This window comes from Lolium perenne, chromosome 2, assembly GCF_019359855.2.
Source record: "Lolium perenne isolate Kyuss_39 chromosome 2, Kyuss_2.0, whole genome shotgun sequence".
Classification (NCBI taxonomy): domain Eukaryota; kingdom Viridiplantae; phylum Streptophyta; class Magnoliopsida; order Poales; family Poaceae; genus Lolium; species Lolium perenne.
Genome location: NC_067245.2, coordinates 194,083,947 through 194,096,580, shown reverse-complemented (window position 1 = coordinate 194,096,580; position 12,634 = coordinate 194,083,947). Strand labels below are relative to the sequence as shown.

The 12,634-nt window shown below is 46.7% G+C and overlaps 1 protein-coding gene across 1 annotated transcript; it reads right to left on the bottom strand.

Annotated features, from left to right (window-relative positions):
• Positions 1–2,172: 2,172 nt before the first annotated feature.
• LOC127334275 (kinesin-like protein KIN-12A) lies at positions 2,173–9,522 on the bottom strand. Its single transcript, XM_051360692.2, has 16 exons — positions 9,139–9,522; positions 8,887–9,048; positions 8,196–8,279; positions 7,984–8,106; positions 7,843–7,902; positions 7,698–7,751; positions 7,528–7,623; positions 6,774–6,869; positions 5,856–6,001; positions 5,314–5,463; positions 5,098–5,227; positions 4,325–5,002; positions 4,144–4,242; positions 3,921–4,073; positions 3,086–3,817; positions 2,173–2,832 (listed from the first exon to the last, which is right to left on the bottom strand). The coding sequence occupies exons 1-16, from the start codon at positions 9,457–9,459 to the stop codon at positions 2,524–2,526; spliced, it is 3,393 nt and encodes a 1,130-aa protein (XP_051216652.1). The 5' UTR covers positions 9,460–9,522; the 3' UTR covers positions 2,173–2,523.
• Between the last annotated feature and the right edge of the window lie 3,112 nt (positions 9,523–12,634).

Below are 12,634 nucleotides of genomic sequence, written 5' to 3'. Positions count from 1 at the left end.
GCCGTACAATAGCATGGACGAAGCATCACGCTTCATGTCGGCTTTGGTTGACTTGTGGCCGCGTGGACGACTTGCACGAAGCGGAGCTACCGCAAGGCTGCCCACCATCAAGGTCAATGACGGTGGCATCTTTGGCGGGATTGTTGCCGATCAAGGTCGCCATGTACCCCTCGTACCCCTCCTGGAACTTGGGGGTGCCGTGGAGTTCCTTCCAACAATGAGGGAAGGCAAAGGTCTTCTCTCCATTGTTGACTTTGTAGAATTCCAAAGCTCGCCACACCTAGAGCAAAGTGAGACAACAACGATAAACAGATGTGCAAACATCGGATGAATAAGTTGAGGTTAAGAATCATACCAAGTCCTTCACACCCATGCCACTAACGGGGAGCCGCTTCGCGTGATCATACGCCGCCTGGAACTTGTTGCATTCCGTTTGAATTGCTCCCCACCTCTTTTGGAGCGATATTTCGCTGCGGTCGCTCTCAAATGGCTCCTGTCCATATTTGCGATGTTCATGGAAGTATTCATAGATCCGGCGCCAGAATGCGGTCCCCTTCTGCTCGGCACCCGTCAACACATCTTGGCCGATGGTCAACCATCCATCGACGAGCACCTTGTCCACCTTCTCCGTGTAGTTGCCGGTTCGTTTGCTTACCCGGCGGGCTCGAGCTTGTGCAGCTGCGGCTTGTGTGAGGGCCTCACCGAACAACGGCTCCTCCGCGATGTTTATGCTGCCGGGACCGGCAGTTGTGCCCTCCTGTGTGTCAATGGGAGGTGCACAGGGGAGCCTGCTTTGTGTCGAAGGATATGGCAGGGTCGTCGGCATTGTCTCGCGCGAAAGACGGAGGGGCACACGGTGGACGGTGACTGCGCGCGCGCGGCTGACATATCGTCGAACAGGTTGCGTGCACCGGCCATCGCAGCTGCTTCCAGGTTCTTCGGGCCTTTGGAGTTCGCCGGCGCACGGTTCAGGTCAATGGACGAAGGTGACGGCCCCGTCATGGACTCGCCCTCCTCCGGTGACCCATCCCGTGACAGTGCGCTGCCGCCCAGAATGCGCCCCATTTCGTGCCCAAACGGGGCGATCGGTGGGGCGATTGACCTTGGAGGAAGGGGCCGGGTCACGGACGAGGCCGAGCTCCCCGAGGCCGCGCCGGTGCCGGGATGATCATGTCTTGGCTGAGCGCGGCGATGGCCGTAAAGAGCATGGCTGCGCCTGCTGCTCTTGAAGGAGAGTGGTCTTCGCGACCGTTTGGAGTTCGAGGAGCTGCTCCGCTGCCCGCACCCGCTCCTCCTCGGCGGCGGCCTTCTTCTTCCGCAGATCACACGCCCTGCGCCGCACCCCCCGCTTCTTGCTCTCCATCGCCCTCTGCTCCGCGGTGAGGTCGGGCTTCGCCTTCTTCGTCGGCGGCCCGGGCTCCACGACCACCGGAGCGTCCGATTCGAGAGCCGCCTCCACGGCGGGGAGCGGCAACGGCCGCGGGCAGTGCGTCCTCTCGGATGGTGGCGGTGGTGGCGGTGGCGGCGGCGATCGCTTCGTCGGCCATCTCTAGGTTTTGGGAGTACAGTGGAGTGTTTGTTTTGGGAGGCAGACAGGCGGGCCAGGGGCGGACAAGGGGAGGACGCGAGCGACCAGCCTTTCGCGTCCGCGGGCACGCAAACTCGTCCAAGATTTGGGCCGGGTTTGGGTCGTCCCGGACGCCGCGGCCATCCGTTTTAGGGATGGGTCCGCGCGCTGGGCCGCGTTTTTGTCCGTTTCGACCCATCCGGACGCGCGGGCGCGGGATGGGTCGCCCGGTTGGAGATGCCCTTAGGGCATCTGAAAAACTGCTGCCAGCTGCTAGCAGTATTATAGTTCATCTAGAATAGCTATCGGTGGCTTCGTGCCAAAAACACCCAAGGTGGCGCCGTAAAACATAAAAAATAGGAAATGTAAAATACGGTGTCTATTTGAGATGCTCTAAAATTTGGCTAATATGAAAGGCAGAAGGATGTATCTAGCAGGTCATGTATCTATTCCCATATGTGGCACCAAAACAATTGTACGCCTTAGCACTCCATAACGTTACCTTAGACAACACAAACAGCAACTACGGGTTTTGTTTCTGGTGCGATAGCTATCCTGAAGCACCTAGCTCTAGGGGGTCAGGAGCCAAAGGCACACTGCGTGCCTAACGGAAATCTGCTTGTGCATGTATCTCCAATTGCTTCTGACCAGTAGATGCAACTAGTACAGCTTGTCATGTTCTTGTAAGATAAAAGATTACAGCGACAGGTTACAAGAGCATCGCTCCAGCTCCTAGAATGTACTGACTGCTGGTGCCATGGAAATATACATGGGAGAGCTTCCCGAGAATCTGACAAATATGTAATGACCCGCCTCGCAGAGACGGCGAAGAGATGTGTCGTCATTGGCATCGCCCTTTGTGATGCTTACAAGGTGTACAACATGCTTGCCACTACCACCCCTTTCCTTAATCTACCATACAAAGAGAGAACTGAACATACAGAGCCTAGCATCAATCAGATGTTGCATCTGTCGTACCCGGAGAACCACGAGTTGAGGTCGGTGACCTCAAGTGATCCGCGCTGGTGGAGTGCGTCCAACTCCCCTTGCCATGGCTGCTCACTGGTGCTACCACCAATAGTGTCATACCTGGCAGCAGGCTCGAGATCACTCGAGGCAACGGGCTGCGGTGTAGCATCACCGTACTGGGAGAAATCTGTGAGGCGTTGCTTTAGCGACACGATTTCCTGGTCATAGTTCTTTTTTAAGTTGTCAATCTCCTGATAGGCTTTCTCCGTCTCCTGCTCTGCCAACAAGGCTCGGTGCTGCAAAAGAGGCAGATTATTTTACTAAAACTAGAATATGTAATCTCGGTAATCTAATACAGCACACTAGCAAACTCGAGGGCGATGTAACCATCAGCCCACTAAAACCACTGTAGTAGCACTTTCAATGTGTGTTTTGATCCTAAAGTTGCTTGTTATAAATTATCAGCTATCTAGAGGCATCAAAATGGTACTTGATCTCCCTCAAATGACAGAAATGGTGTTAGATCTGAGCAGCTTGGGAAGTTCGTACCTTGGCAAGCGTTGTCGCTTCCTCAGCATCCTTCAATCGTACTAGCAATTCACCAGCAGCTTGAACAGCCTCAGCAGTATCCCTTAGCTGGTCTTGAAGGCCTTTATTTTCTGCTCTCAGAACAGAGATTTCAGCACCAAGGGAGTTGATGAACCGTAACTCGGCTCCTTTGACGCCAGCTTTTGTAGCCCTCATCTTCACATCTTCGACACCATCACGGATCTTCCTGTGCATCGCAAGCAAACCAATATGCCTCTCCTCAAGTTCAGCGTACTGTTCCAAGATTCTAGCATGCCCCTGCATTGCTGTTTGTAGCGCCTCCTTCAATTCCTCGGTGCACCTCTTCTCTGAATCCAATTCCGACTGCAACCTTCCAACAAGAGATTTATTTGTTTCAAGGTCAACCCTGAGCTCGTCTGTGAGAGTAATCCATTTACTCTCAGCTTCAGCGTAATCAGCAGTGTCCACTAAGTTAGTATCACCATCACCATCTTTTGTTCCATGCAAAGGATTAATGCTCTGAGACAATGGCATTGGAGGCCAGAGCCTGCGAATTGATGCAGACGACGAAAGCATATAATGCAGCTGACTTTTCAGATGCTGTATCTCCTCTTGTAAAACTTCTTTCTCCTCCATGTAATTCCGGCACAAGTCCAACTCCTGCTGGAGTACCTTCAGCTCAATTTCGGCACGTAGGACTTCAGGATGGTTGTCATATTTCTTTTGAAGGATCTGCACTTGTCAGTTCAAGAAAATTAGCTCACAAGTAATAAGAATGATGACCTAAGATAAATATAAAATTATTGTTTGTTAAGAAGTGGCAATTTTAGACAACCTTATGTTCATTCATAAGAGATATGTACTCCTCATGTATAAACTCATCAGTCGGTAGAGTTCCATCCATCAAGCTTTCAAGCCTAGCAATCTTTCCTTCCATTGTTTGTGCAATTACAGCATTGCATTCACGCTCATGCTTATATTGTTGCACCTGGAATATCAGAACAGTTAGGGGGTTCAAATATTAGTTTATTGTTCCTGAAGGTAGAGAAAAAACTCACCAAACGATTGAGCTGTTGAATTTGAGCAGCCTGCTTCACACACTGTTCATCACGTGCCATTTCTCGCCTTATCGATCCAGCCAGAACCTTCTCCACAGCCTACAGAAAAGATTCAAAATAACTGCTGCAGTTGTTCTAACCAACTGGTGCAGGAACAAGAATTTCTCTTGTGTGAACTTACTTTGAGAATTTGCTGCTGCTTTAGGTCATCAGATGGTATTGCTCCATCAGCTGGTACTAATTGCAGATCCCTGCAAGCATCAGGATCCTTGCTCTCATTTGCAGAAACCTCAACTAGACAAGTAGGAACTAGAGCCAAAGTGGTATCTCTTGCTTGAGATTCTTCAGGATCAGTCTGAGTCGCTACATCAACCTTGCAAGGCAGAACATCCCTAATTCTAGCATTTAACCCGACTGAGGCTCTCCTCCATGCACCATTGTTTTGGTGACTTTCAATGACTTGAAGTCCTCTCTGTATACTAGCAGCGAGGTTTAACTTGGATCTGTCATCGCCAAGTTTATTAACATCAGAACATGATCTTTTTGTAGGCATCAAATTGTTATCTCCATCAAAAGCATCGATATGTGAAGAACCAGCATTTGTCACCCCTGGAGCCTGGAACATTTTGGAATGATGATCTCCAGCAGGGCATATTGCCATATGATTACTGGGCTCCTCAACATCATTCTCATCTATCTCCATTTCTTCATCGCTGTCTTCTTTGATAGCCTGGAATGTCGTAGGGCGATTCAAGCTCATTTTTAGCAGATGCAAACTGCGCCTAGCATTCCATCCAGTAGCAAAGCTGCCATTGCCTCCTTCTGAGCCTCCATTAGATTTCATGCGATGGAGTTCATCCTGCAACGAAACATTAGTGATGAAACTTGAGTCAAAGAGCAAAAGTGAAGAATTCTGTTGCCGGTATGTACACTAGAACACTTAGGAATTAGCACCTTCAAATGTCTGATCTGCTCATGAAGCGCATTGACATCGTCCTCTTTTTGTTCATTGACAACCGCGTTGTTTTTTATAGCTTTAGCGCGTTGAGCAAACCTAAGAGTGCTTATTGTTTCACTCTTACATCTGCATAGTAACACGGAAAATATATTAATGAAACAACATCAGAAGAACAGAGAAAAAAAAAACTTCTGATTCAACTAGGGTAATACCTTTCTGTGGGCGAAACAGCGCAAATCATCGCAAGCATTGCATTACCACCCAGGGATTCTTGTAATAAAAATGTCAGCTTTGAGTCACGATATGGAACGTGCCGCTGTTTTCCAGATTGTGAAATTTCTGCTAGTATGTTAATCAAATTTCTGCAGTAAAAAAACATAACAATCAGAGCCTTGATTTCACCCCATTAGAACATGTACACGGTAGTTTTCCGTTCTACAGCAAACAATATGTACAGTGATCAGGCAACAAGTGTAGTACATATACAGAGTAATTTTCTGCAGTGACGAAAAACATAACAATCAAAGCCTTAATTTCACCCTATTAGAACATGTACAAGGTAATTTTCCTTTCTACAGCAAACAATATGTACAGCGATAAGGCAGCAAGTGTATCTGTTTTGCACAAATACACCAAGTCTAATGAAAAAATCGCTCACGCCTATAATAACATAAACATGTCTGGAGAAAATCCACAGTTAGCAAAGATCCAACTTAACTATTTAACTTAGCAATTAATATAAACAGAACCATACCCAAGCGCTGAAAGTGACCGATTTATATTTCCTGCTTCTTTCAAGCGATCCCCAACTGCATTTGTTAGCTTTTGCCGCTCAGATCCAGCAAGATCCACTAAATTGATCCTGCTTATTCTTATGCTGTTTGAGCCATCTTCACGATTCTATAGAACAATAACAGATCATTAGTGAACTGAGAGATGAAAACTAACAATGGCAAAAAACAACAAATATTGGGATTTTGGTGTAAGTATGACCATTATTAACATATTTTCTATTAGTGGAATGAAATGAGTTCATCCACCACCACCTCTTCAATCTTAAGCACAAGGCTAGCACGAAATCGAAAATGGATTCATCCCACCAAAATTCATTGTATTTGTATGATCCCATATGGTGACCCATCAAATGCACCATTAATAATATATTAAATCTAACCGAAGAAGGGACTACATGAACTGATTTATATTTAATAGTAGGATTTATTTACATACACAATAAAACAATAGTATTTATTTATTTGGTGTTTCCTTCGAGTAAACATCCATGTTTTTACCAGAACCGAGACCTCCAGTTACAATTTCCGAGCAAAGGAAGGAACAATTGTAGAATAGTGTTTCCTAAGATAACCATCCTATTAATAAGGTTAGAACAGAATGGGGCCTTGAGCAGAATAGCTCCTTTCTCACACCACTCAGACCAAGTGTAACTATTCTGAATGTGCCGTAAAGCTATCGTAGGGCACACACACTCCTTTCTTTTGTACATACATTTTCAAAATAAATAGATTAAACTACAGATATAGGAGGGCATAGCTGAAGCAGTAAAAAGAGAAAGATAACAGCATCTAATGACATGTACTGCAGGTAAAATTACTGCACAAAACAGGTATGATTGATGAAATTTCAAAGTAATAAGCCCAAATTCAACAGCTACCTTTGATTCAGATTTAATGACACATGTAAAAACACAATGAGAGCGTGAACTGTCTGCATTTGCACTTGTTGACCCTGTTCTCCTGTTTGCCAGTCCCTGCACAAAGTTCCAAATCAAATTAAAACAGATTATGATGTATAGATATGAGATTACTGAAAGGTACCAACATGATAAAATAAGTGCGCAACTATTGTGAACAGATTGTGCAGAAACAAGAGAGTGCAGCATCTGTGGATGTATGCCAATAAAAATCATCCAAAACAACCGGAACTCATCCACATAAAAACAGAGAACATGCAACAAGCATCTGCACATATATGTATTTGGAGAAGCAAATTGATACAAGAACTTGGACCAGGGCAACCAGTACTCTATTATTCCACAGACAGACAGTAAGGAAACAACACCTGACACGGTTCTAAGTCCTACTCCTCCTCATGGCTTAGCACTCATAACCTACAGTGAGACCATAGGTCTGCCTCCAGCACGGAGTAGACAATCCACATAATTGAGAGCACAGTATATCAGCAGATGGGAGACTAGGGCAAATAAAACTAAGACTTAAGAAAAGACACGCTGATTAAGCAGTTAAGATCAGAGCACTGATAAGTGATAATACCATAATGAGATTCAGAATCAATTTGAGAAAGTGAGATCAGAGCACTTATATTACCATAAGGCTTTTAGCCAATACTCATCTGCGCAAACATATGAGATCAAGATTGTTTAGATGTCAATAAGGAAATGCACATACCTTCACCAACAGCTGGGTTACATCCTTCATAGTGAAAACGAACTCCTTTGTCAATGATTCAACGTAAACACAGGCAGTTTTAACATCCTCTCTAATCTGCCAACGAATAGGTCATATCAGTAAAACAGTAAGAAGAAACATGATAATATAATTCGCAGTTTGCATTTCACCTGAAGATTTTTTTGCATGGGATCTAGCAAATCGGTTATCTGTTCATTGTAGATCTGTACATAGTAACCAAGATGGATCAGATTTTTTATCACCAACAAAAACAACAACTGCAAATATGTCATATGAACTGAGAATAGAAATTGCCTCGAGAAAAGAGCAGGTACAATTGTATGTTAGCTCTTTGTCTGTATGTTTCCCTTGTTCCTGTAAAATGGAATAGCAAGTTTGAGCTTCAAATAGGAGAACTCTGGACACTAAAAACAGCTTCAGGATCTGCCAAATTACTTCTTTAATCCGGGAGAACAACTGCTCAAAAACGCGGGGTGTCAGTCCCCTCTCGCAGCCCATCGAGTCTCCTGAAAGTGCAGAGAGAGGGCCCCACATGGTGTATGTCTTTCCACTCCCAGTCTTTCCAAGATGAAAACACAAACTTAGTTAATACGTTCCCAACAGTTAGTAATAAGAAGATAAAAATGTTAAAGCTTAGGTAAAGTCACCTGGCCATAGGCAAATATGGAGCTGTTGAACCCTGACAAGCAATTCTCAACTAGTGGAAGCCCAACAAGCTTGAATAGATCTTCCTGTAGATACCAAACAAATTAAATTTGCAGATATAACCCTTGGCTTGCAGTAAAGAAGTACTCTGCGTTCATACCAGGAACTAGCAAAACAACACAGTTAAACTAACCACAGCTAAAGCAAAACTCAGTAAAAAAAAAAATAGGAGCCACATAACAGTTATGATCGCCCAATGAAAAAATGCAGAATACTAAATTAGGAAAGTTGCACACCCCCAAACAATAATTGCACATAACTTGTGACACTGAAAGAAGAACTGGAAAGTATTTTACTGCCCTAACAACTGAACACGGTAATTACCACTAGAACCACACTAGAACCTGACCATAAACGTGGTAGCTAAATCACCCTGCAGAAAAGGTGTTCTAAATCCAGCCACCAACGAGACTGAGCAGCCCAACTACGTGACTGAGATATCAAGTATCAGCTGTCTCAGATCTTACAGTCATTGGTTAGCTCTGCAGAACAGTAGAGTGTTGCACAGGTGCGTATGAATATGCTAAACTCCACCGAATAACACCAACATTTAGCTAGCCCCTAAAATCCATACGAGCCCAGCCAAACGTTGAGCACGCAAAAAGTAACGCCAAATCGCAGGCTGGGCCTGACCTGCGTGGATGCGGCGTCAGCGACGGCGTCGAAGGTGAAGTCCTGCCCCTGGATCGCGACGGAGTTGGTGGCCACCTTGCGCACGCAGGCCTCGGTGCCGCGCCCATCCTCCGCAGCCTCCTCGCCCTCCACGGGGCACGGCGGCCGTATCCTCACCACCACCTGCGAGCACCGAATCAGACGCAGACACCCCGGGGGTTAAGTAAGCCAGATCTGGCGCCGTGCCAAACCGAGGCGGGTCGGAAACCCTACCTGGACCCCGGAGTCGGAGGAGGCGGGGGCGGGTTCGGGCGCGGGGGCCGCGGCGGCCCGCGCGGGGGACACGTCGAGCTTGCGCTTGAGGGGGTTGGAGGAGGGCGGGCGCGGGGGGAGGCTCCGGTTGCGCGTGGCGAGTGGCTTGGCCGCGGAGGACGGGGAGCGGTAGGGGGAGGCGTGGTCGGCGGCGTGCGGGTGCGGGTGGGGGGAGGACGGGTCGACGTTCTCCTTGGGGAAGCGGCGGCGCGGGGGGGCCTCGGCGACGGGCGGCGGCGGCGTGGTGGGGTGGCGCGCGTGCTTGGAGAAGAGCGACCTCATGGTTTGGGGGACCGGAGAGGAGAGACGTTGGGGATGAGGGAGACGGGAGGGGAGAAGGGGGAGATTTGAAATTTTTTGAAGGGAAGAGGAAGAAGGGGAATAATTGATGGATGGGATCTTGCCTTGGGCGCGGTGTAGAGAGGCCAGTCAACTCAACTCGGGCGGGTGAGGCATCGGATGCCACGTGTGGGGCCCACGTGACAAGGGCTGTCGATTGATGGTGTATGTGTCTACTCTAAATGCGCCGACCACGTTCAAACTTGAAAACTTACATTAACACATTATTACGTCCAGCTTTAATTTAATTAATAATTAATAAAGGCACCAATGGTTAGAATTACAAGGTGTTGAGTAGAACAACAACAGCAGATACCAGAAACATTACATGGTAACACAAAATGAAACAAGATACACAGCCTGCGAACGCCTAGGTCTTCACACATCGAAACAAACGCTGGTCAAGGTAGAGGAAGGCGAAGCGGAGAAGGAGAAGGAGGACGCCACAACAACGGAAGAGAATGCCTTCGTCTGCTTCAAACACGGACACACTACGTCACGGGACAACCCGTCCATCGCCAAAGAGGGGCCCTGCCCTCTCGCCCAGGCTCGAGGGCGTCGTACCGTTCGACGATGGAACGCTCACTGTCGGGGGGATGGCCCCCGGTAGGCCAAGAGTCTGGCAAACTTGCCCTATTTTAACTATCAAGATACCGGATTAAAGATTAATCTGGATAACCAAGTTAAGCTGGCTAGTGCGAAGTGAAAGTGTACCGATATCCCAGGAGGGGTATACCGGAACGCGGTAAACATGACAGAGGCCGGAGTACCGGCATGAACTCAACTGTAGCATGTCGGCATTCTGGTCAAAGATTCCACGAAGGACAAGAGAACAAGGATGAGCGAAGCATATCAGCTTTAATCGAAGCTCTGAATCCAAAGCAGAAGGTGACGTAAAAGGTACCGGACGAGGTCATCGTTCCCTGATTAAAGACAGGACCGGTGTCATCAAGGCCATAGAAGCTTTATAAAGTAGCTTAGCCCATCAAAGATGTCATTAGGGTTTTTTCCCTTGTAAGCCACCCTCTCCCCTATATAAGGAGAGGGGGCACACCCCTGCGCGAGAGGTAGTATCCCTTTTCGAGTCTACATCGTCCTCTAATACTATATATATATATATTGCGAGTTTGGATGCTCCTACCACTAACATGCTAGGAGATATCAAGACTCGTGTTGAGGAACTCTTGACTCAACTTGATGCGGCTCAAGACCGTATTGAGGAAAGAGGGAGGCTTGAGAAGGAGGCGGAATTGGAAATTATCTCTCTCACTCAAGCTCATGAGTAAGAGTTGTGCATGCGCATGTCTCTTGAAGCTAGTGCTATTGTTCTCGAAGACTCCAACAATTCCTTCATCTTCCAACTCACCAAGGACCGAGACCATGCTCTTGGTTGGGTGGATAAACTCAAGATGAAGAAGCGCTATCTTGAGGAGAGCCATGAATGGTTGCTTGAGGAAGTTGCAACCCTCACCAAGAACTTCAAATCATTGGAGAGTAGGTTCGTGCTTCTATCCGATATGAAGAGGCATCCTCAAGAAAAAGCACATAAGAAGAAAGAAGATGAAGGCCCCAATTCATGTTGTGATAAGCTTCTTGATGAAGTTTCCTCCTTGACAAGACATAACATAAGACTCATGGAAGTCAATTCTCTCCAAGAGGAAGCCTTGGATGAATACTATCGATTGAGCAAAGAAAAGGTGCCATGTTGCGATCATGAACAAGAGATTGCCGCTCTAAAGAGACACAAGGCCAAGCTCAAGGAATTGAATGATATGCAAAATGAGTCCTTGATGGAGTGGATTCGCTTGAGCAAGGAAGAAGTTACTTGTTGTAACCATGAGGAAGAAATTGCCTCTCTAAAAAGGAGCAAGGCCAACCTTATGGTGATCAAGTCCATGCAAGATGAAGCGTTGAAAGAGTACCATCTCGCAAGCAAGGACCAGATTTGTTGCAACCATGAAGACGACATTGCCACCTTAGAAAGACACAAGCGTTTGCTCTTGGGAAGGAATTCTCTTCTAGAAGAAGCATTGTTGGAACAATTCCGGGTGAATAAGGAGAAAGAGGTTCAAGTATTTGACATCACTCACCCTCACCCGGATCATGAAGATGAAGTCAACCGTTTGAAGTCCAAAATTGAGAGTCTCCAAATCCAAACCTAATATTTGGAAGGAGTCATTGAAGCTAGAGTCGAAGCCAATGAGGGCTCTTGCAATGAAGGAGAAGTGGCTATCAAGCCAAAGAAGAAGAGAGGAAGAAGGATCAAGATCAAGAGGAACATCGTGATAGGACCCATTGAAAAATGGGTTCCTATATCCAAGACTTGATCTATGAAGGACTTTGCTTCCGGTGGTGCTATATTGGTGGTTGTTGTTGAAGCCACAAGTCTCTTGACCGGAAGCAAAGAAGTTGTTGTTGTCCTCGGGCTATCTCATTCTATCACTTCTTATGGCGACAACACAAGCAAGCTTAAAGGTATTGGGCCTTGACAAGGTGGTGGTAACACCCGACTTTGTCAAGACCCTTGGTTACAATGTTCTTTTCGTTCATAGTTTCTCACGCTTGGGTCTTTGTACCTTTTACAATGAACATGTTGTGGTCCTCTTGTGGAGCTAGACACTCCGAGAGGCCACGTTCTCGGACTAATAGAAAATTCTTCCTTGTGTAGAGATCGTGTTTGTAGGGATTGCGTTGATGGAAATTGCATGGAGCTCCTTACAAGGCCAAGACAACTATATCTATCACAAGTACAAGAGTGAGTCTCAATGAACTATAATGAAGTTGTCAATCAAGTTCAACGCAAGTTCTACACCATGATCCTCGCAACAAGGAGCAACAATGGAATGGAGTTCAAGTTCTACATCTTGGATGTCTTCCTTGGCAAAGAAGGAATCCAACATCAATGCTCCTCGCCATGTACATTTCCCCAACAACTTGGGGTCGCCAAAAGAGAAAGTCGAACCTTAATTGAAGCCACTCAAACATGATGATGAAGTACAAGTCCATTGGATTGGTTGTGGAAGTTTGTGGTGTGACTTTTGATGAAGATGATAGTTCTTTGGAGGAGCGAAGTGCTTCTTGTGAGAAAGGAGATGCAATTCCCCCAGTTACCGTAGGA

What these genes read in the sequence shown, in the direction of transcription:
- LOC127334275 (XM_051360692.2), bottom strand. Translation starts at nt 9,459, where the DNA reads ATGAGGTCGCTCTTCTCCAAGCACGCGCGCCACCCCACCACGCCGCCG. An exon ending in CCATATTTGCCTATGGCCAG is followed by an intron (nt 8,107 to 8,195) that starts GTGACTTTACCT and finishes CATCTTGGAAAG; the next exon opens with ACTGGGAGTGGAAAGACATA. An exon ending in GTACCTGCTCTTTTCTCGAG is followed by an intron (nt 7,752 to 7,842) that starts GCAATTTCTATT and finishes TACTATGTACAG; the next exon opens with ATCTACAATGAACAGATAAC.